General features: G+C 37.7%; 1 protein-coding gene and 1 long non-coding RNA gene across 2 annotated transcripts in view; one reads left to right on the forward strand and one right to left on the reverse strand.

Annotated features, from left to right (window-relative positions):
* LOC310843890 overlaps positions 1-24,924 on the forward strand; it is a 435,627-nt gene that overhangs the window by 317,303 nt on the left and 93,400 nt on the right. The gene's annotated exons all lie outside the window — the stretch shown is intronic.
* Positions 1-24,924, reverse strand: part of NECTIN3 (nectin cell adhesion molecule 3) — a 41,406-nt gene that overhangs the window by 2,750 nt on the left and 13,732 nt on the right. The window contains exons 3-7 of the mRNA XM_083736918.1: positions 21,124-21,420; positions 19,923-20,040; positions 16,363-16,514; positions 5,250-5,388; positions 3,099-3,183 (exon numbers count right to left, since the gene is read on the reverse strand). Coding sequence (XP_083593044.1) covers positions 3,099-3,183; positions 5,250-5,388; positions 16,363-16,514; positions 19,923-20,040; positions 21,124-21,420 — 791 coding nt within the window. The remainder of the gene's footprint in view (positions 1-3,098; positions 3,184-5,249; positions 5,389-16,362; positions 16,515-19,922; positions 20,041-21,123; positions 21,421-24,924) is intronic.

Below are 24,924 nucleotides of genomic sequence, written 5' to 3' on the forward strand. Positions count from 1 at the left end.
TGCACATTTCACCTGATTGGGGCACCTGGAGAAGAGCTTCTGAAGATGCTGATGCTGTCTAAGGCAGGTACATGTTGGGAGTGGCTATCCTCCAAGTACCCTGAATCCAAGCTAGGACCCTAAAGGTCAAAACCAACACTTTGCATTGGAGGCAGAAATATGAAACTGTTATTCAGAAACAGGGTATTTTCTTTTTTTCTGGCTCCATGTCCTCCTTCTCATTTAAAACTCAGGTTTATAAAAACTTACAGCACCTTGCATTTCACCCAGTTTTGGACACCAGGCAACTGTTTGCTGCCTAGATGGGAGAAAGGCAAGTAGCAGATTCTAAGCCACTGCAAACATCTGGATCCTAAGACTCAAAGAAGACTGATCAATGTGGAAAAGTGGGGAAGGTCTAAGAGTAGGCATTGTGGTTTCTGTCTCAGCAGTGCTTCGAGCACAAGGATTCATCAGTAGACGATCTGTGGCATAATCTTTTGCTGCTGAAATGTTTGCACCAGCTGTGGCCAGTGAAGAAGTAGCAGGCACGACAGTGGCAGTACTCCAGTCCACTTGCACAACGGGACTTTTGCTGGGTGACAAACTTACTGAGATTGCTGTGATGACCAGTGTTGGGGCAGTCACTACATGCTTCAAGAAACAAGATCTTCCTGACACTTAAGAGCTAATGCTGAGGACCTGCCACAGATTCATCCATGTTGTAGGGAAGGTCTAGCCTCCCCACAATGCAGGGCCATTTCTGTAGGCAGCCCAGTATTAAGAGAACTTCTGCCCCAAGTGAAGAGTATCATCCTTGCTGGCTGTCCAGAAAGTCAAGTTTTTGTTTTGTATCAGTTGAAGTTTGAAATTAACAATCACTCTGCTGTGCTTTTAGTTACTGCTGAATTGTTTTCTGTTTGCATAGTATTATTTTGTTGTTTCTATGGATGTTTGAAGGCACTAAATATTTTTTAAAAATTAAGGAAAACATCTTGCCTTAAGATAGGTATGAATGTGCCTTATACCACAATCACATGCAGCTACAGCAATGTACACAGTAAGAATGCATTTATGTCTTCTTATCACCTGGTATCATTCCACAAAATAATATAGAAAACAAGGAGAATTTCATAAGCACTTTGATTTTAGAAGAATTGAGAAGGAATTGTTGTTGTTTTTTAAAGTTCTATGGTACTTGCACACAAGAATCTCCAAACCTCAGAAATGAATACCAACCCCCTACCTCAACCTCAACCCAACAATGGCTTAATCTTTAACACATAAAGCAAACACAAGTATCTTGCTTGCAGCTCATCCTTACATAATTTTGAGCAACTATAGTGAAGCAGCTTTGTATTCTGTAAAGATTCCAATATGCAACACTATTTTAACTCTCGTTTTGGATGCAATGAATTTGCAATAGTTACTGCAAAGCCAATTAGCTTTCATTACAAGTGGATGCCAAAACTGAACTATGCCAGTCTCTTCTGAGATTTGTTAGCCAAACATTAGAAAATCACTTGACTCTGGTGGAGTCATACTGCTTTCTGGATTGGTAGTCATATTTTGTCTGGGTTTAGTCTACTTCCTTTGATATTTTATAATATAAGCCAAACATTTTTTGCTTCATAGTGTACTAAACAAACAACTATTCAGTTGTATAATACTGCACGATTACTTCTGAATGGTGTGTGCAGGGGGCCTGGCTAGACTATATTTTGTCACTATTAGATGATGTCTAGAACTTTTAACCAGGCAGCTTAACCCCAAACCTCGTTTTGCTCACAATATTCTTTTACATCAGTATTTCAGGGGCTTCAACTGCTAGTTGGGGAACACAAGGATTTACACAATCTTATACTGGAAGCTTCAGTGACCAGAAACTTGCATGCCTTTGAAAGATTTTCTTAGAATGCAATGGTGACCATGTTGTTGACTGCGCAGGCTAGCAAGATTACTGCCTCATATTGTTAGGGCTAACTCTAGCTTTTTCTGGAGTGGCTGCATTCCTCCGATCCTGTTGGTTTCTATAGCCATAGAGGAACCTAACAGTAGATTTGGGTGGCTAAGTAACAATACAGAATGTGGGCTCCTGAAAAGCAAATTAATGTGGTACAGAAATCCATTATGAGTTACGCTGAATCAAAGTATGTGGCCCATACTTTTTCATTACTTTCAGTGGGTAGTGGGTGAGCATTCCTTTGAATGGGGGTGGGGGTGAAATTAAAAGAACTTTGTGTAGGCTTATAATAAAGTTGAGGGACATGGGTGGCACTGTGGTCTAAACCACTGAGCCTAGGGCTTGCTGATCAGAATGTCAGCAGTTCGAATCCCCACAACGGGGGAATTCCTGTTGCTCGGTCCCTGCTCCTGCCAACCTAGTAGTTTGAAAGCACATCAGAGTGCAGGTAGATAAATAGGTACTGCTCAGGCGGGAAGGTAAAAGGCGTTTCCGTGCGCTGCTCTGGTTCACCAGAAGCGGCTTAGTCATGCTGGCCACATGACCCGGAAGCTATACCCAGCTCCCTCGGCCAGTAAAGCAAGATGAGCGCTGCAACTCCAGAGTCATCCGTGACTGGACCTAACAGTCAGGGTCCCTTTACCTTTTATAATAAAGTTGCCTGAACAAGTATTTCTCCCACCTTCCTCTGCCCACCCCTAAAGATTTGCTGCCACTCTGCCATGAGTCTTAGTAGAACTCTTGTGGGGATGGGGTTGCAGAGGATTTACTACCTGCAATTCCTTCAACACTCACTTCCAAGTATTTTAAAAGGGACATGTAATGAAGTTCATGAGCATGCACCCTTCAAACTTGACAACATACACATACATTTACTCAGATATATAATGCAATCTGAGGTTCGTTCTCAAAGAGGACTCCAGCTTGGGATAAACCCATAACAGTCTTTTGAGGTTCAAGAACCTGATTAAACCCTCATATGGGAATTAAATAGATTAGTGTAATTACTTAGAAGTCTGGCTGGCAGAAATATACTATATCAATTGAGTAACAAAATAATGTCTTATGTCAACTGAATATCTGCTATAGATCAATTTGTATTAAGCAACATTAAAAGATCCTTTTACTTTGGAAGTATGCTTCATCAATAACTTACTGGAAGAATTATTTCTTTCTGAGACAAGGAACGAGCTCTTTCTTCATATGAAGATGGAGGCTTGTGTGTTGGTGGAAGATCAATCCTGCATTGGAAAACTTGGAGTTTAGTCACCACTATTGGAGAAATAATTGAATCAAGTGTAGATTACAGCTGTAAACAAGTAAAATGGAAACTTCCTTGGTCATATAATAGGAAATGCCATTAATATAAAATTGCAAGTATCCCACTTGCGACAAATTCTTAAATGGCATTGGTTTGAATAACTCAACAGATTGGTCAGGCATTACCTGTATAAAGAGAAACAGAGCACATTGTATAAGAACAGCCCTGTTGGATCAGTCCAGTGGCCCATCTAGCCAAGTGACCAAACAGATGCACCTGGGAAGACTTCAAGCAGCACCATAAGCACAAGAGCACCCTCCCCTCCTGCAATTTCCTGCAACTGGTTTCCAGAACCATTGCTGCCTCCAACCTTGGAGTATAGCCATCTTGGCTAGTAGTCATTGGCAGCCTTATTCTCCCTGAATTTGTACAATTCTCTTTAAAAGCTATCCAGGTTGGTGGCGATCACTGCTACTTTGGGGAGAGAATTCCATAGTTTAACTATGGAAAAGGTACTTTATTTTACCTGTCCTGAATCTTCCATCATTCAGCTACATTGAATGTCGAGGAGTTCTAATCTTATGATTGGGGCGGGTGGAGCTTTTCTCTTGCAACTTTCTCTATGCCATGTCTGATTTTACAACCTTCTATCATGTCACCTCTTATTCACCTTTTCTCTTAACCAAGAAGTTCCAAAGGCTGCAATCTTTCCTCATAAGGGTATCGTTCCATCCCCTTGATATTTGGTTGCCCCTTTTCTGAACCTTTTCCAACTCTTCAATATCCATTTTGAGGTGAGGTGACCCAAACTGTACACAGTATTCCAAATGTAGCTGCACCAGAGATTTCTATAATGGCATTAAGATATTGGTAGCTTTATTCCTTTCCTAATGATCGCTAGCACACTCACTCAATATCTTCAATGAGCTATCTACTATGACCCTCAGGTCAGCTGAATGAAGTTCACAGAACTAGTTTACCAAATCTCTGAAAGCAGTGCTTAACATTGCTGGATAAACTGAAGGTGAATTAAGTTCAGTCTGGGGTAGAACTATGAATGATTTCTAGATCAGTGTTTTTCAACCACTGTTCCGCGGCACACTAGTGTGCCGCGAGATGTTGCCTGGTGTGCCGTGGGAAAAATGGAAAAATTTGAAAGATTTAAAAATAAAGTATTTTATAATTTTTCATATTTCTGTTTACTTACTATTTCATAATAAAGTAATTTGATTCCTATTCAAGAGAATTACTTTATATATAGTCAACATAGGCACAGAGTTAATTTTTTAAACATTTTCTAATGGTGGTGTGCCTCGTGATTTTTTTCATGAAACAAGTGTGCCTTTGCCCAAAAATGGTTGAAAAACACTGTTCTAGATCATCTTCATGTTTATCTCTCCCACACCTACACCTACCCAGCAGGAAACAGAGACTCATTTTTTTTTTTAATTAAAGCTAAAAGCCAATAGAATATCTATAAAGAAGGTCAGAAAGATGCTAGATTTTGAATAGCCAGTAAGATACTATTGAGAAATTAAAAGGGAAGCACTATGATTTCTTAAACCTAACAACACCTTTATTGTACGTCTAGGTGTACAACGTATAGAGGCAGGTATACAATATTATTTTAGGGGTTCCACCCACCCACCACCAACATATTCAACAGAAACATAAAAGCCAAACTTTACAAATAACAGACAATTAGCCTTTGCTGATATCGCTGCAGATGGCATCATTTTAGCTGTGCTTTTTCAATAAGTATATAATGTATACTGGTTACAGAGTTTTGTGATTAAGCAGTCTACAGATCTTTCTAAATAAAAATAAACACATTAGAAACACAAAGAATTTTTAATTTGTGCTAGTCTAAAGTTCTTAGACTAGGTATATTTTTTTTGAGTAGTGTATGCTGACATTTTGCATTAGCACTACAGGGACTGTGCCTTAAAGCAGAATAGAATGGTATAGCATGAGAAAAGGGAGAGTAAATACTTCAAGCTTTTTAGAAAGCAAGGATATCAGCTTAGAAACAAACAAAAAACTTACATTTTGTCCATGTAAGTGGGCCTTTTCTTTCTGGGAGTCAGTAGTACTGTCACAAAGATGGTAATGATAAAGAGAGCAAGTACTGCTCCTATTACAGCCCCAGCTACAGCTACTGATGACGACTGCTTAAATGGAACATCTGAAATGTAATTCAGCATGCATTATGATTTTCAAGCAATGAGTCATGTTATCAAAACTCCTCAAATTCAGGAAAAAGAAATAAAGTTAGCTGCCTCTGAGTTAAACATGTTGTGGAATCTACAATTTATCATTTCCACTGCATGCGGGTCATAAACAGCTATGCAATATTAAAAAATGATTGCTGTAGGCAGAATTTGAACATACAGTCTTAAACTTTTAAAGATGAAAAAAGAGGAATCAAAATATGTTGACATGAAAATGATTTTCAATTCTTAACTCACAAGGCGTTAAGTATTTGAGACAGATGCCTTTAACAATGTCTAGAAAAGTAATTTTTAGCATAGCAAACTTTTGTATTTCAATCTACAAACAGAACCATTTGTTTTTAGACTGTGCATAGGAACAACATACAAAAATAAATGGCAGTTATACTGAAAGTTCCGTCTGGTTTAGAAATAGTTATCTAATACTTTAAGAATGCAAAAGCGTAAGCTACTGAAGTTATACTTACCAAAGCAACTTTGCTTATTCTATATCCCTGAGATAGGACAAAACAACGATATCTGAAGTTATCTAATTTTACTATCAAATGTGCTAGCTGTATTTTTTTTTGTAGAAATCAGTAGACATTGTTTTATTTTACTTAAAACACAAACAAAATCTCTAAAAATCTGAAGGCCTGTAACTTTTTTCAATGGCATGTTGAAAACCAGGAACTGTACCAGGTGCATTAGAAATGTTCACAACTGGCTCATCATAGCAGAAGTGGACCACAGTGGTAGGTCAATAAGAGTGTTACCCTTTAGTGGCAAGTTAATTAGTTGCCCAGTTACTCTGTTAAATGAAATGTGTTACCTGTACTGTATGTGCAAATCATTGCTTAAATATTTCAAAGTATTTGAAAATATCTTTAGCATTATTTTTATCTCCACCATATCTCAGATATCTCAGAATATATGAATGCATGCACTGCTTTTTGCTTCACCAACATGCAATACTGCCATGAAAAGCTTTAGATAGCTGCAAGAATGGGGGGAAAACGTTCATATAACAGCCTACTTTGAATTTTGACATCATTTCCAAGGGGGAAAGGTCTAGACTTCAGAGGTCTATATACCAATGACCCAAATCCACCTAAAATATTACTTATACATGTCTCAACTACACACGGCGTATAGTTTGTCCCTATGTTTCTCCTTTTGCAAAATGTGGCTGTGGAGGATGAAATCCAAAGCAGAAGGTACAGGTGGGGTACTTCTTAATTCATTCCCATATAAGAATTTTCACACTATCACCCCCAAACTGCTCTTTTTTTTTCATCTTGGAGGAAAGATCCGCACCTGCATCAACAAATGTATACAGGGACAAGCTATATAAGACAATGTTTTATTGAAACCAAGGCTAACCAAAGCAAAAACTAAGTAAAAAAAAAGGCCACTGCTTTCAGGGGATCTAACTTAAGCTCACTTGGGCCACACTACTGCATTTCCCCTACCCAAGAAAGCCTGTTCATTCATGGCAAATATGAGTATTAAGTATGATCTGCCCTTATCTGGTACACACCTTCCCTTTCCAATCTATTTCCCAACTGAACAATCAGTACTTCTCACACTCAACATCGATATCCATGAGGACTTGTGATTTATTACACACGAGATGTAATTTGCAAACTGCAGAATACTATCAACTGAGTTCTTTGACTTAGCAGCCCAAAGAATGGTCTGAAGGCACACAATGCAATTCTACTGATGCTACATAGAATTGACTCTGAAAACTGCGTGAATGGGAGACTGCCTGGGAATCATTAGCAAGCTGCAAAATCAGCTCTTCTCAGGAAGAATGGAATGCGCAACAACCAACTGGCAAAGAATGAGTGTCTGGAAGTTTGCTACTGCATAATGACTCCCAAGCTATTAATCCAACGAACATGATTACACCAAAGTATACATATATTTAGCAGCATTGACAAAATAGGCACATATGCTTTCATCACACAAGCATACAATCTTCATCACAAAGCATACATACATAGCTATGTATTAGGTTGTCTCCCAGCTGATACAACTCACAAAACTCAAACTGTTTATGCTATGCTGCAATCGTTTTTCATTCATTCTGGAAATCAACTTGTGCTGGCTCATCTGATTTTAAACAAGGATCATCTCAATGATAGCTACTTTGTATATAAACACTAAAGGCATGTTGGTGGCTACAGCAGCAAATGTTTTCTGGACATGCTGAGAAATAGTACTACAAAATACACTGGGCACAATCCATATTTGTCCTGTGTATGGATTCTATTTGTTTGGGGATTCTTATATGCGTAGAGTCATCTGAAGGCAAGACCAACTCAAGTCTTGTGTTTATCGTTATCAACTTTTCTCCATAGTAGACAGAGTAAAATAATTTGGCAACTTCAAGCAAAACAGAAGACCAAACTTTCTGCAGCTAAAAATTAAGTGTAACCTTACAGCTTTTTCTGCAATTTACTTAGACTATGGAGTACAAAATATACAATCTGTCATCAAGGACAGCTATGTTGACTAGTAAGTAATCTATGAACACTTTTACCAATATAGTTAAGTATTTCAGATGCTATATAGAAGTACTAATTCAACAGTTTTTTTCCTGTATTCAGCTCTCATTTTCTAGTCTACCTGTTTCCTCACCACAAATCTAACCTCTATTACGTTTTATATGCCTTTCCATCATTTGTGCATATAACCTGCATTCAAGAAATTAATTTAACAAAAGATTTATTTCACACAACTATTCATACTTACAATCAATTCTGTATTTACACCAAACATACATTAGGTAAAAACACTGCAACACTGAACATCTTAAACCTAGTATGAACCTCTTCATTTTAAACTGTAAAGCTCTTGATCAAATTTTAACAAATTTATATTGAAAACACAGAATATTAGGTACTTGCTTCTAAATTTGAGTGTTACAAGAAAGCTTTCTAGAGGGCTTACAGAAAAGTATGGCATTACAATGGAGATGTTCCTAAGACCATGAGCTAGCTTTAAAAAAACAAACAAAAAACACACGCACAAATTAGGACCTGCTACCTTGTGGCCTGATCAAAAGCTAACTGAAGTAAGAACTTCAGCCATTGATGGATCAGATCCATGAAACAATTATTGAAACTCACTTGAGTTCACAGGCAAGCATGGTTTAATAATTTTACTTCCAAATGTATTGAAGACATACTTTGGTGAAGTAAAATAGTGTTACCACTTAAATTATCAATGTGATAGAGACGCGTAGAAAACCTGTTTCATGTATTTATACTCAACTGCAGTCACATTTCTGAAGACATAGCAACCAAGTCACAGTGTGCTGTCAAAACTGCACCTTAATACAGATACTGTACTGACTGAAAAGCTCTAAAATACTGCAAGTCATTATGTAATGTGCTCATATTACTTCCAAGGTTTTTACTGGGAAGCTAAAAAGCATTAATATTGTCTGTACACATGCTACCAAATTCATCTAATTCTTCATATGCAAATGTTTTAAAGAAGTTTCTATTGAAGCAAACACTCATCTACCTTTTCAGTTTTGAGCATGTTTGAACATAAGATTTTCAATGGCATTTGCTTCTAAGCAAGTATGATGGGCTCCTATTGGTTGTGCTATTTTCTCTATACAACCAACTAGGTATTCTAAAGCCTATATGTGAGATGTATTTTTAAACAACACAGTTGCCTCTATTTCCTATGTCCTTCAGAGACAATCCCTCCTTACGTATATTTGTTTCTCCCATCTATTAAGTAATAATTTACTTTAATAGTAATTTTACTGCACTACTCCAATTCTTTTCAAGCAGCATAAATGTCTCAAAATGCCTCATATGAAATATACCATGCTAGTATATTTTCTGTTTAAGCCAAAGTGTTTCATCCTTCTCTTTCAAAAAATGCCATGCTTTTCATAGTGACAAATGCTTACAAAGTCTAAATTTGCTCCTGCATTTAATGCTTCCCTGCTTTTTAGCCAACATTTCTTTAGACAGTCCAAATACTTCTTGTACCATCAAATTCTGTGAAAAGCCAAAAGTTTATTTCTTAAAATGCATCTTCATTCAAATACAGAAGTTGCATCTGGATTTCAACTCAATGCATTTGTAGCTCTGTGCTTAATTAATGTTATGGAAACCTAATATTTTCTGAACGTTACTTTTTTCCATATAGGTAGGGTAAACTGTTTGTATTGTAACAAAATAACATTTAATAGATCTTCTGGAAAGGATGAGTCTGGAAACACAACTGAAGTGATTGGAATCTTACATCCCAGTGCTTGGAAATAAAATGCAGTGTAAAAATATAGAGTTCCTGTTATGCTGCAAGACTTTATTCATTGAAAAGTCTATTGCAGCAGGTTCAGTGCAACAAGTCATCTGTAAAAGGTACCACCTACTACAGTATCTAAATGGCAAGGCTCAAAAATGTAGAGGTATTAAATTCTGTGCAGAAAACCTAAAAATAAAGCTTTGAAAAAACTGTGCCATCAGAATATTTCATGTCATAAATTTTTTTGTAAACAAAGTGTACCTTAGATCAGCTCTGTACTTGAATCAGTTTCATGTTACTGTTTACTAGAATTATGGATCAAAAAGTACTATCAAGGTAAGTCTTGATCATAAATTTGTAGTCACAAGCAAAGACAGTTGCTTCATTTCAAACTTTTTATAACAATTTCTTTTTCCACTTAGCACTTGTTTATCTTGTGCTATAGGCCAAATAAAGCACTATATTAAAATTCATATCTTGTGAAAGACAGTAGTACAGCATTGAAAAAAATAATAAAGCAGCTTCAATACATTTAAATGAGGTTTTTACATTTCAATTGTCAAGTTAGAATATAAAAAGCTTGAAAATCAACTTCAAAAACCTATTCCTCAAGAAAAAGTATAAACAATCTGAAAGTGATCAGCTAATGAAGGAGCTTTATGTATAGTCAAGACTTGAAGGTGTTCTTTAGACATACCACTCCTTTCGAGATATTACAGAGCCATCTACATGTGAAACTAAGTCATCTTCATTTTCTTCATAACATTCTTCACCTAAGTATTTCATTCCCAGTGTTCCACCTTCATAGTAATCCATTGGTCTTTCATACCTGTCCTGGTACCTGTTAATAGTGTCTACTTTGTTCCAGTCTGTTTTTTCAGATTCTCCCAAGTAGTCTTTAGTTATGTGACTGTTCACAGGATGTTTTATTTCCTTTTTCACACTGTCAGGGTAAGAATCCACATCCTCTACCTGGAGGGTATCTATTTGGGACTCCTTTTGCATATCTGATGGTGGAATGTAGTTCTTAGCGAAGTAGTCACCACGGAACGTCCTCCTTCTCCTATACAAGATAACTCCAGCCAAGACACATACAAATATCAGGAAAAGAGCCCCGCCCACTGCACTACCGATGATAGTGCCCCAATTGTCTTCCTGCATTGCTGGCCATGGTGATGTTGGGAAAAGCTTTAGTTTTGGCTGAGTTGCTAAACCTGTGATGCCATCAGTTGAAGGAAGCCATGGAATCGTGGGTGGTGAAGTGGTAGTAGTAGGAGGATCTAATGAAAGAGCAGAGATACACAAGACACAGAAAAGGCAGAAAATGTCAATGCAAACTACATTAAGTTAAGAGCTGATAAGAAAGCACAGTTGATGAGTAAGTAAGTGTACTTCAACATAGTTTTTCATTCTTCATTTAATTTCATTACTCTGGGTAGAGGGAGCAGACTTAACTTCTGGACCAGCTTACTGAAGTATGAAAAAATAGTTTACTCTAACAATATCATCAACAATTTTTCCCCATGCTGTTTTAGAGCAAACATGGATCAATGCCATCAGCTGAAAAGTCAACCTTTTCTTATATTCCAAGGCAGAGTTAAGAATGAAAGAAATAATGTATTATATATAGTTTGGTTAGAGAATGAAAAACTATAAGATGCATGCTGAAGTTAGTTCTTCATTATTTTCATTTCCCCTGACCATGTATGTAGTGGTAGGATTCAATTTGATAGTTACAAGATTTTAAAAGATAGCAGCATTAAAAAGTTTGTTGTGCACTTCAATGCTTCCAAAATTCTCACTAGTACTAAAGAAACATTTTAATCAAAATAGGAACCTTCTAAAAAAACAAAGGACTTGTGGAACAAATCAAAGCATAAGAAATTTGTTTATTATTTCAATATTGACCCTCAAGGTTCCTTTCCAACTCTACAATTCTATGATTTATTCAATTTCTATGAAAAGCACCTAATGAACCTTCTAATATTTGGCACCTAAAGTTGCAGGTTTATTCTGTTGTGGTATGGGTACTTAAAAGCTCAAATAACACATACAATCTTTACTTGGCATCAGTATTGTTCAGGTTTGTTAAGGGTTGACTATGCAAGATGTGTTTAAGACTACATTTGTGTATTGGAAACTGTTGTATGTGGATGATAAGGAAATTGCTTAAAGAAACAAAAGTTGCTCTATGTACCCACGACAGTCTAAAGCTGTGTATAACAAATAGTGGATCCCTTTTCAGTCTCACATGGCAATGATCTTGAAATTATGTTGAGCTACATAAGCTGCTTGTGATATGAGCCATGGATATGTCAGAGGAAACAAAAAAAATCTACTCATCATGCCCAAACCCCAGGACATACATAAAGTAGTGTTCTTTGGATCCTAAATATAATAGTATTAATATACTTCACATTTATCAAGTGAATTCTAGGTGATATAAAAAAGGGTAGGAGACAGTTTAGAATATTTAATTATTTTTAAAACTATTTTAAAAACTAATAGCCCACTGGAGGAGGCTATTCATGAAATGTTATTGTTAACGTTTAGACTACTTCTTCAAATAAATAATTACCTGTGTAGGCTAATTAAGTAGACAAAATCCAGAAGACTGAAATACAATCTAAGTAATTTTAATTATTATTATTATTATTATTATTATTATTATTATTATTAACTACTCTATTTTAGCTGGCTATACACTGAATAATTCAATTAAATCCTAAAATACCATAAACAGTAACTTTCATAATATAATCTTTATAGCCTTTTTTGACATGCTTGAATAACAAACCCATTTTCTCAAAAAATTCTACTAATATTAGGTCTATGCTACTACTATTATGCCACTTGTCATTAAGTAACATAATTCACTCACTTTCATCAGTGAGTTGTTTAATTCTTTATGTATATATTAAGTACATTAAATGAACAAGAGAAAGGAGAGGAATTTGTAAAATGGGGATACTACATAGATGAACATAGGGATCTTGAACAGTGGTTCCCAAACTTTTCTTCCAACGGATCACTTGAAAATTGCTGAGTGTCTTGGTAGCCAACTTCATGATCTCCCCCCCCCCCCCCGCTTGTTGTAGCAACTGTAATGCACTGTGCTAAATGCTGTATAATTTTCAATCATATTTTAATTGCTACTTTTTCTTATATGGACCACAGTTTGGGAACCCCTGATCTAGAGTAATGATGTTTAGTTTAAAAAGGAGTGAATAAAGTTCTCTGATCCTGTATGAAGTAGGTGAAAAAGATTTAATTAGTTTCTATCATTTTCCAAAACAGAAGTATCACCAGGCTAAAAAGAAAAAAAGAAAAGGGGGAAATCTGGAAACATGCTGAAATTGTTGTCTTGAAAAACAGGTTGCCTTTTGATCAGGGTGATGTCAGGGAGCTTTTTCCTCTTCCTCCTCCTCCTCCTCCTCTTCCACCCCACACCTGTTCTACAGTATACCAATCCAGTCAACAGAATTTATTTGCAGCACACCATGGGCCTGAGTAGGCAATCAGAGGACCTTCTGTCCACACTACTTGAGAGACAGGGAGCATTGTTGAGGGAGTGGCTGTTGAGTTTTTTCATGATCCCAGGCCAAGGCATGCAAAACTAGCCAAAGCTGTGGCAATGGAAGGGGCTTGGTGGCTTCCTCTTCTTCCTTTAGTCCCTCCCTCTTTCAAGGTCACATCAGAATTAGATGCTAGAGGGCAGAGGAATGATGGGACCTGAAGCTTGTGGGCTGCTCAGACTGTCCCAGTAAGACGGCAGATAAATTGAGGAGTGGGAAGAATAGAGGAAAGTAAGTCTATGTACAGTACCCCTCCCTCGACCTTCCTTCATGGCTTTTTGGCCCCACTGTTTTTTATTATTTTTCTTTCTACCCATTACAAGCTGACAGGTATATCTGCCAACCAAGGATGACACCTGGTGCATCGGATGAGTTTTATTTCATAAAACCTATGCCAAAATAAATCTGTTTGTCTCTAAATGTGTACAAGACTGGTTTTGTTGTAGCAGACTGCTACCCGTCTGGAATTTGCTTTCAACAGCTGCTTCCCTATAAACTTCCTTCAGAGACTCTTCTCCTTTCTATTCCTTACAAGCCAACTCCTTTCCTTCAGTCTTCTCCTTCAATCCCTGCTGATGCAGGACTTTCCATGGTCCCAACCCCTTTAACTTTAACATATTTCAAATTCAAAACTTCATATAATGAGAACCCATGCATGACTTCTGTTCAAATATAGCTTAACTGTTGCCTACATTAAATAAGCAGCAAAAAGACCCAAAACTTAATAGGAACGATTGATCAATAGGAAAAAAATGTATGTGAATAATCAATAGGAATTTACATATAGATATAACATGCATGATTCAACACTTCATTTGGGTGCAAATCACTTCCAAGCATGGCACCACCATGCCACTGTAGAAATCAATAAACAATAGTGGGTGTGCACTCCCATAAGCAGCTTTGACTTGCTACAAATCATAAACCCACACCTTTAGAAGAGTGACGTCTATGAGATGGCATAGATTTGTGTCTGTACGTTTAATGCTTTGTTTAGGCATAAGACACTGTCAAATGCTTCAGCTCAGGCCAATAACCTCCAAAATAGCTTGAGTTAGCCTAGGTCTTACACAAGACACTGCGTGGTCTGTCAGTACCTGAGACCATGCTTGATCCAGCAACCTGTGAATGTGCAAAAGTGTGACCTGCCAAAATACAACTGTTTGAAAAAAAGAGGTTTGCATGCACTGGAGTACAAAATCCAAATGCCAGGCATTAAGCTCAGAAAATAGTGAACATATAGCTTATGAAGTTGGAATATTAATGACTAACGTGAATTTGAACATGTAAGATTGGATGTTTTCAGGGCAAAGTAACTACATTTATCTCTTAAGCAACTGAAAGTGAAGATGTTCTGTTAAATGCAATAGATACTGATATATGTTGTATAGGATGCTGACTGTAATATTTAGAACAAGATAGCCAGCGTGGTGTAGTGGTTTGTTTGCCAAACTAGGGCCTGTTGTGACCAGGGTTTAAATTCTCAGTCAGCCAATAAGATCACTGGAGGTCCTTGGGCTGGTCACTCACTAACTTAAAGCTTAACTTACCTCACAGGGGTATTATGAGGATAAAATGGGTAGAATTATGTATGCTACCTTGAGCAATAAATAAATAAATAACCAAACATACAAATAATGTCCCATTATGGACTTAGATATTGTATTGTACATAAAACATAAGAACATATATCTGCTTCTTGAGAAGATCAAGAGTAAAAGTCAGACTGCAGGAAATCCTTATATAAAGGATAAAATTTAACCCTAACTTTAACAAGTTTTCATTTTTTTTTCTACTGTAATTGAATGTTCATATCAAGTTTGCTTTTAAAAGAATGAAGAATGCAACTGTTGCAGGTCTACCATCTATTTTCCAGCACTTCAAAGTATAGATCTTTTCATAAATCATGTTCACACGGTAAGAATTTATCCTTTTTTGTGGCTTCTCACAATTTATTTTTCTCTTAACTTCCTTGAACCCTTTGGTATCATCAGTAAATCTGGCTACCTCACTGTTTACCCTAACCTAATTCCAGGTCAGTTGTGAACAAATTTAAAAGCACACATAGCAAAACTGATTTTTGAAGGACTCTACTTCTTACATCCCTCCCCACAAAAAAAAAACCTCTTCAGTTCCCTGGTCTCTTAGGCCCACCTGCTCTCCCACCCTCCTGTGGCCATGCATACACAAACAGGCTCTCCGGTTCTCGTTATATGTCAATGAAAGGTTGCTTTTCTACTGCCACAAATTAGACAGGAGGTCATCATCACTCGGTAGGAGACTGTGTGGGGAACAAGAGGAATGGGATGCAAGCACTGTTGAAATGAAGTTCCCAGAAGACTTCTCTCTCCATCTGTCCATTCCTTTTGCCTCCCTTCTTCCTGTTCTCTCTCCTCCTCCTCACATACAGCCAGGCTGTCAGCCCACCCATTCTTCTCCTTCCCCTTTTTGTGCGTGCCACAGCTTCATTCTCTAACCGTCATTTATGTCTAAACATGTGCATGCAGTGAGCTGCTGGTCTCAGTTACAGAAAGACCAGGGGGCAGAAAATGAGGCACTAGATGGGCTGTTGTGCCAAGGCTACGCCCACTGGCAATCCCCAGCCCACAGTACAAGAAACACTACCTTAAATTATTGTTAAGGACATTTAAAACTCCTACTTAAAACTCCATTTCCCCAACTCCTGATTTCAACCACAGCTGTGTCAACAGTAAAGAAAAGTGTACTGGTTTGCTTTTGAAGATCATACTAGATTATGTCATGTCAATCATCTTTACAGGAGGGCAAATATTTGCCCACTTACAGCCCACTTGCGTTCCTAAGGCTAATCCAAAGTCCTGTCGCTCCAGCTACTAAAAAGCCAACCATTATTTCTGTCAGTGTTGTGTGCAGATACATCCCTATATTTTTGCTTATATAATATACATCCCATGCAATAGAAATGTTCTTACAAGGAACTTTAAGCAAACTGGATGATGTTCTCTCAAGCTAATAGTTAAAATGAAACAATAAATAACACACTATGACCATTATATTGCTGACCTCTCATTAAGAAGTTTGTTCAAATACTGAAGAAAAAAACACCCAGTGACTTACCTAGTATGTAGATAGTCTTTTGATCACTTTTTTGACCAAGTGGATTAGCCACTGTACAAACATAAGTTCCAGTATAATTATATGTCAATGGACTGTTGAAATGCAGAGTATTGTTTAAAGGCTGTAAACCTTCAGGCCAATGTCGATCCAACCTGAATCACAAAGAGGCATTTTTGAGTGTTCCAAATCTAATATTTTATTCAAATCAGATAATTTTAAATAGTTAAGAGGTTCTCCTTCTCTAGAAGCAAATAAGTTCATGTGCAGAGTGTCTCAAAGTAAGAGGAATAAAAAACTGAATTTCACAATTTTATTTAATATGAGAACTGAAGGAGTTCAGCAGTAATTTTGTTCATGTATTCTAAAACTAATATAGAACCACTGAACAGCCTTAGGTTTCTGTAACACAGTTCCCTCAGTTTCCAAAACAGAGTTCCATGCTAGGCAACTGTGAGAATCATGAAGACATACAAAGAAATATACAAGGATTTCAATTGTCATGTTTCGACATCCTGAAATTCTGCTCAACTTCTGTACTGACTTCTAAGATCCCAGCAGACATTGCCAAACATTGAGACTTTGTCATACTCCTAAGAGCTAGTCATTTACTTTAAAATATTGGTGAGATGTGTACAATGTCAAATTTGGTATTAAAACAATTCTCTTCTCAGGGTGCTGAGCTGAGCATTAGGTGTCCATACACCAATTTAGCCTTATGCCCATTCCAAATAATGTATATTAAATTCTGGTCAATCATCTCACATCACACAATTAAGTCATATAATATTAATATAATTCATTCATATAATATTACATAAATCATAATCTAAATGACTAGGAAATTGTTTAGTTACTTTTTATGCTGTACAGAATACATGTATGTAGCTCCTCATCTGAACCTCTGCAGAAAACTCATCAGTGTTACTCAGTACCTCCATGCTAGTTATATTAGCTACAAAGCTGCTTTTCTCTCATCTAGGGTTGGCTCCAGAATTGGGAGAGCCTTCAGCAAAGTGCCATTTGATGAGCCCTTTTCCTATATCAGCAAGCCAGCAGCTTATCAGATGGCAATGGTGAGTGGATGTGGGGTGCTATTTAAATTTCTCACAATACCTCCAATGCAGCATCACAACTCAATCAGTCTGAGTTAATTATTCTATAAGTATACATGCATATCTTTGGCAAGTTCAGCACAGAAGTGTAAATCCTTTATTTGCTTCATACATGGCACACAGACAAAACTGAGGGAGAGGAGGGAACAGAGCATTCTAAATCTCCTAACTAGTTGCACCCAAGGACCGCCCACTCCCACCCCCATTTAAGTTACCTGTTCACATTTGTATATATTCATGTAAACACCATGAACATAAACAGAACATAAGCAGAATTTTGCTACAAAGCAGAAGCACCAACACTTTAATTCAAACCAAACTACTACAACAGTAAAAATGTTAAATGTCTTGTTAACAATGTTTAACGGATATGTAATAAGATCAACTGCAGCAAGATTACAGGATGTGAAGCTATATCATCTTCAGTAATAAAGTACCTTGCCCACAATGCAACAGAGGAAGAAATTAAGGCTTCTCAAGAGCATTTAATTATATTTTCTTCTTGCTGCATGCAAACGCTACACAAAGGTGGCATATCATCACTGAATTCACCTACTAAACTAGACCTGGTCTCCATTAATGTGAGCCTGTGTATACACCATATATTTAAAGTGCATTACTTCCCCAAAATAATCCTAGAAAGTGGAGTTTGTTAAGGTTGCCAGGAACTGTAGCCCTGCGAGGGAAAACTATGGGGAAAGCCATATGCTTTAAATGTATGGTGTGTACACAGCCTCAGCCTAACATAAAGGAAAAGGGCAAATGCCTGGTCACAAGGAAAAAATAACATGATATGCTCCTGATCAATGTTGATTTTAAATACTTATATCACTTCATCTTCTATCTTCAGTTATGGACAGTGTTTTTCAACTTAAGATTGGTGTTGTTGTGATCCAAAGTTGAAGGGGGGTGGTCAAAGAACTGTTATTTTTCTGCAACAGGGTCCCTAGAGCTGCCCAATCAGCATAAAAGGGGAGCTTTTAAGCCAGTTATCCTCCAAAGTGACAATGAAAATACAAGGTGCTTCAAGTTTCAAAAGAATGGTTTGAATGGCTTCAAAATCAGGGGCAGAAGAATTGAAAATGTATAGGTCGCTACTACTAACATCCAAACTCAGTTCCTCTAATAGGACACGTTTGGACCTTTAAAAAAAGAAGAAAGAAATCTTCCATTGTGCTATATTTGGAACTGAATTGTAGTGGTGATTTCATTACTACAAATATACTGACTGTAGTTTCAGAGAGCATTTTAACTTCAAATAATTTGCAGAGCCAGCAAATTAAGATGGAAACTACATTTCAATTGATTATACATAAAATGACATTAAAATAAAATTATCTTTAAATGATACAAGGCAGCTATTAACTAGTTATGGACATGATGCAACTTTTAAAAATGTTATTCAACATTTTACTCTGTTGTATATTTGTAACATGAATATAATAGATCATAAATTACTTCTGAATCAAGTATAACTGTCACCCAAAGTTAATCAATTGCAACATTTGTGTTTAACATTAATCATGACTGGCAATCCCCCAACAAAATACTAGCAGCTTTGCAGAAATTCAAAAAGCCATCTAATCTCCAAACCTGCTATACATAAAATCAATAGATCATTCTGCAAAAAAACTATTCTACAGTTTATACTGAAGCCTGTTATGTTTGTTGATAAATTCAATGTGGCAATGTATTACTACTTAACAATAAAGCATACTATTTTATTCATAAATAATTCAAATTGTGTCTTTCTCTTACGCTGTTAGCATATGCAGGAGATGGTTTTTTTCTGTGAAAACCAGTATTGCATTCTCCCTGAAAGCTTTGAGTTGTGACAAATATGCTGCTTAAAATATTTCTCTTGCTAGAACAGACCAAGGAACCATCTAATCTACAATTCTGACCCCCCACCCAAATGACCAGTCAGATACAGTGGTACCTCTGGATACGCACACCTCCCTCCGGTTGCATAACCTTCAGGATGCGAACGCGGCAAACCTGGAAGTATTTTTCTGGATTTCACCGTGCACGCATTCGCAGAAGCACTCCCTCTGGTTGTGGAAACCTCAGGATCTGACCGGAGCTCTGGAACAGATCCCGTCCGCAACCGGAGGTACCACTGTACTTCTGGAAGATTCAAACAGCCACGCTCTGTTTGCTCCAAGCATCTGGTAAATTAGAGGTATATTGCCACTCAAGATGAACATTTTGAACTGTTATGGTTAATAGCCATTGAATAACCTATTTTCCTTGGATTGGCCTTATCCTTTAAAGAAATCACGTATGCTAAGTGCTACTACCACATTGGATGGTAATTAATTCCATAACTTTGCAATTTAACTATTTGCAACATAGCGTTCACAGACTGATATATATTTAAGAAATTAAGATACAGAATTGAAAAATATTTTACATTTTTAAGAATGCCAGAATTAAACAAGAACTTACCGACTCCATGTAAACTCCATTGGCAGTGGATTTGCATCAGCATTACACCTGAGTAAAACATTCTCTCTTCCGATATACCAGTTTCCATCATACCCAGTCACTGTAACCTCGGGGGAATCTACAAACATATATAAACATAAGCTACTATGGAAAACAATCAAGTAAGACTTTGTGGAATCTAGCAACCTTAAACAGTCCCCATCTAAATTATTTTCTTAGCTTCTAATGAATACCTAAACTACACAGATTTCACCTTCTGCCTGCTTGCCATCATTGTCAACCTGCACCGTCAATAGAATTTGGACATAATACATTGTCAGTCAGAGGACTGTTAAGAAACCATCTTAACATTCTCAACACATTTAACATTATCTAAATTAGATACTATTTATAGCACTTTATCTGCACAGATCATATATACAACTTCAAAATGTATTTGTCAGGAACATATTCTAATAAATAAGCATTAAGTAGTGGAAACTATCCTGCAGGTTATCAATTTCAGTTAACCTGGAATTTAATTAGAATATGGTTGCCATGCACCCCCTGAATTGATCCCCCACCCCAGATAACTGCTGTTATTCCAGGGCACCCTGTAGCTTAAAGTTAACACATTATGTATTTCACACTCTTATTTTGGGTCTTTGAAGTACCAAAACTTCAAGTTACATATAAACTCTTAAGTCTATATGTAACTTGAAGTTTTGGTACTTCAAAGACCCAAAGTAAGAGTGTGAAATACATAATTATTTCCTATTTGACTATATATAGCCAGTAACGACAAGATTAAGATGTTACTATGGAATAATTCAAATGTGCTGTGCAATGGTCCTGACCATTTAAGCAATCTGATCAAGATATTTCTGGGAGAAGCCACATTAGAAATATGGCCGAACAATAAATCACAAGTTACCTTGGGAAGGGACCCAAATCAGAATATGGAAAAGAGCAATTGCTAGCTACTAGCTACTTCTCAAGGTAGGATGACTTGAGGAAACATATGTCAACATTCTTCCTTGTTCCCAACCCAGGGCTTTTATTTTTAAAGGGTAAGGTCTAAGTCAAAGGCTATTTAGAACCATTTAAAGGTATTAAAAGCCTGGAGATATTTGATATCAACAAGATATCCTATCACTTGCAATATGAAATGTTTTTAGAGGACAAAGTGATGAGGACAGAGAACATATTGCAACTTACTTACATTGAATGTCAAGCACATACACCATTCTAATCTCCTTTTCCAAGGCTGGATGTTTCACAACACATGTTATATGCCTTCCTCTAGCAAATCTTGTGGGGACCACTTTGTATTTACTCTCCACTGTCACAGTTTCATTGGGATATGAAGTTGAAGTGGATTCCATTTCACCAAGACTACCTTCCCAGAGAACCTCTGCAGCTGGTTTTCCGGTGGCTGCTGTGCAAATTGCGGCAAGTGTCTGATTGGCACCATCAATTAAAGCATTTGGTCCCTTTTTTAGGCTCACGACTGGTTCAACTACAGAAAAATACATAAGAATAATTTATTTTTTGTACCCCGCCCATCTGACTGGGTTGCCCCAGCAACTCTGGGCAGCTTCCAACATAATATACAGAAACAACACCACACCCAAGAGAACATCACACATTAGAAGCATCCTGATATAGGGCTGGCTTCAGATGTCTACAGAAGGCTGTATAATTATGCATCCTTTTGACATCTGATGGGTATTCCACAGGACAGGTGTGACTACCGAGAACACCCTTAGCCTTATTCCCTGTAACTTCACTTTTCACAGCGAGGGAACCACCAGAAGCCCCTCAGAGCTGAACCTCAGTGTCTGGGCTGAACAATGGAGGGGGGAGACTCCTGGCTATATATAGGGCCAAAGCTGTTAATAGCTTCTAAGGTCAACACCAACACCTTGTAGGTCTATAAGGACCAGTGCTATATGGTCCTAGCGGCCACTCCCAGTCACCAGTCTAGCAGCCATATTCTGGATTAGTTGTAGTTGTAGTTTCTGAAGTCACCTTCAAAGGTAGGCCCACATAGAGCACATTGCATTAGTCCAAGCAGGAGATAAACAGGCTATCTACCACTATGGTGAGGCAGTGGGCAGACAGGTGGGGTCTCAGGCGACACACCAGCTGGAGCTGGTGAACAGTCGTCTTGGACACATAAATGACCTGTGGTTCCACAGACAGCTGTGAGTCCAAAATGACCACAAGGCCACACACCTGGTCCTTCAGAGGCACAGTTACCCCATTCAGGACAAACTGAATAGGGCAGGACACCATGTAGTCCATCACTGCCTACCTGAATAATTAGTCAGCCAGTAAACAACAAGTAGGTGAGCAGTGCAAACCTATTCTGTACAGTTCAATAGGGCTTTCTTCTGCCAGGTAATTAGACACAGTATCATAATAGCTCAGTTCCTAATCAGATCAGTACAGCCACCTTGAATTGAATAAATGTCACATTTATAAGAAATATGAGGATATAGTACATTCCAATGGGAATATCTGAAGATAAATATTAACATTAATAAAGACAAACTGTTACTGCCCACTTAAGCAATTAAACCTATTGCCAGAGTCAAGACATGCAGAGTTCTGTTACAGTTCCATAGTTTATTCACAGCAAGTTCCACAGTTCATTCAAATAAAACTAGAGGACTCTTATACTATGCCTTGGCTATTGGCCAATAGTGTACCTAAGGGTTTAGTCTGGTCCTCCATGCTATTTCAATATCTACATGGAGCTTCTGGATTTAGGGATTTAGAACATTTTGTCAACAGCGTGCAATTTAAGGGTACACTTATTCTTATTTTCATCAGACATTAGAAAAATTGTTGATGCCCAGAATCAAGACAACAATGCTCCTAGTTAGACCACACACCCCCCCGATACAGTCTATTCTGGATTGGAGAGTAACTCCTGCCCCCGAAAATCGGTGTTGCAATTTGGGGGTACTCCTGTTTCCAGCTTTGCATCTGAATGCAAATAGTGATGCGTCCATTCCTGAACAGATGTACTTTTACACAAGGCAACCTGAAAGAATCTTAAGAAACTTCAGTTGGTCGATAATACAGGAAGGGTATTTGTGAGTGTTTACCCAACAGCTGAACTAGTTGTTAATTTGTTTCCAGGTAGCATTCAAAGTCTTGGTGCTTACATTTAGTCCTAAACTGTGTGTGTCCAAGATACCTTCCTTACCAGCCTACACTGTTCCTAAGATTTTTGTGGACAGGCCTTTCTCCCAAGTCTGCCTGTAGCAGAAGTATGATTGAGGTGAGAGAGATCGTATTCCATAGCTATCAGACTGTGGAATAACTTACCCGATGAGATTTGTTTGCCACCCTCCGCCCCCACTCCCTTTGTGCTTTCTGCCAGAAGGTTAGCCTTTTTCAGTTTTCCCAAGCACTTTATTTTTTATGCAGTAGACCTCATTTTAGGAAGTTCAACCAAACATCCATTTTTAAATGGTCGATTTAACAGAATAGTTATTTTCCTTTGTTGTAAGCCCTCCCGAGCTTCCACTGGAAGAAAGGGGTATACATTTAAAAGTAAAGATTTGAACCAGAGAGGAAAGTTTACACAGTCAGTAGTAAGCCTTGTTCCACCCCCATCCCCACTGAACACTTTGCCCCAGAATGCAGTGGTGTTGTTCAGGTGGCTGCAATGAAGGGGTAATTGTAAGAAATTTGGGGAAAGGCTATTTGCACATGCTAATTCTGAAACAAAGTTAGATAATACTACTTTTTTGCTTAGACCATGAAGTATGGCGCCATTTAAATTTATTTTGTTATCTACATCAATAGTTAAAATTATGATAGAATACTCAGGATGTTCTAGATAGTCTGTGTTTCATAAATCTACTGTATAGAAAGCTACTACAAAGCAGTGATTGTGGGTACACTCCTCCCTCTCCACCATGCATACAGGTCACAATTACACAAGGCACAGAAACAGGCACACCCCATTCTAATGATCAACGCAACAACCAGGGAGGGAATGGTTTACACCACCATCATAGCAGTGCACCCTCCCCAGCACTGTGTTCACTGGAGTTTTTCTTTCTGCTACTGTCAATATCAGTGGGGGTGGAACAGGTTAACACATTGGTTAACCCATCCCTGTATGTTAATATTTGGCTTCCTGTGAATTACTACTGCAAAGATTAAATATGGGTTTCTAACATTTATTGTTGCAGAGAAAGACTGAAAGATAAGTTCTCATGAAGTAGCAGAAATTCTTAGCCTACAGTAAACTACTTAAGCAAGAAAATATTGTCCTTTACACTCTGGGCACTGAATAACTGCTGTTTTAGGTAATTTCTCAGTCATGCTAGTTAAACCACAAGTCTTTCTTCACACTACTAGATATCTGAGAACAAAATGATGGTCCCAGTCAAGTGACAGTGCTTGTCGCATGCTGCTCAATCCTAAACAGCAGGGATTTCCAAACAATTTTCACCTGAAAATTGCTGGACGTTTCAGTGGACCACTTATTGATCTTTCCTAGTGCTAGTAATACAGTTGGCTAACATCCCTGCTTCCCTCTCCTCTTCCCCAGCCTCTTCCTGCCACACCGCCCCATAGGAAATAAAGCACAAAGGGCAAGTTTCCATCTTAGAATCAACTACCCAACAGTTCCAACAGAGGAAACTTGCAGCCATTCTCCCATTTTAACTCATTTGCATTTTAAGGACAAAAAACAAGCCACGAGTGTTTCAGAGAAAGAGTACTTGACTCATCACACCATTTCTCAACTTGCCATAGATGAACCTTGTCCACTCCCATCCTTCCCTCTTCTTTTCTACCAGAGCTTTTCTGCTTTGGTTTTGAATTTTGGATTAACCACAGTATAGGGCTATGTCCACACTGTAGGTAAGCAGCTTCATAACCCATGATTTAAGATGAACCTCAATTTGTCAGATGTGTGCAACGTAAATTAGGTTTAATCAAGAACAGACACTGAAGCTTAACTCTTTGCAGCTGCACATGAGAAGGCTGCAGAGAG

The sequence above is a fragment of the Podarcis gaigeae genome, assembly GCF_964106915.1.
Source record: "Podarcis gaigeae genome assembly, chromosome: 4".
Lineage (NCBI taxonomy): Eukaryota > Metazoa > Chordata > Lepidosauria > Squamata > Lacertidae > Podarcis > Podarcis gaigeae.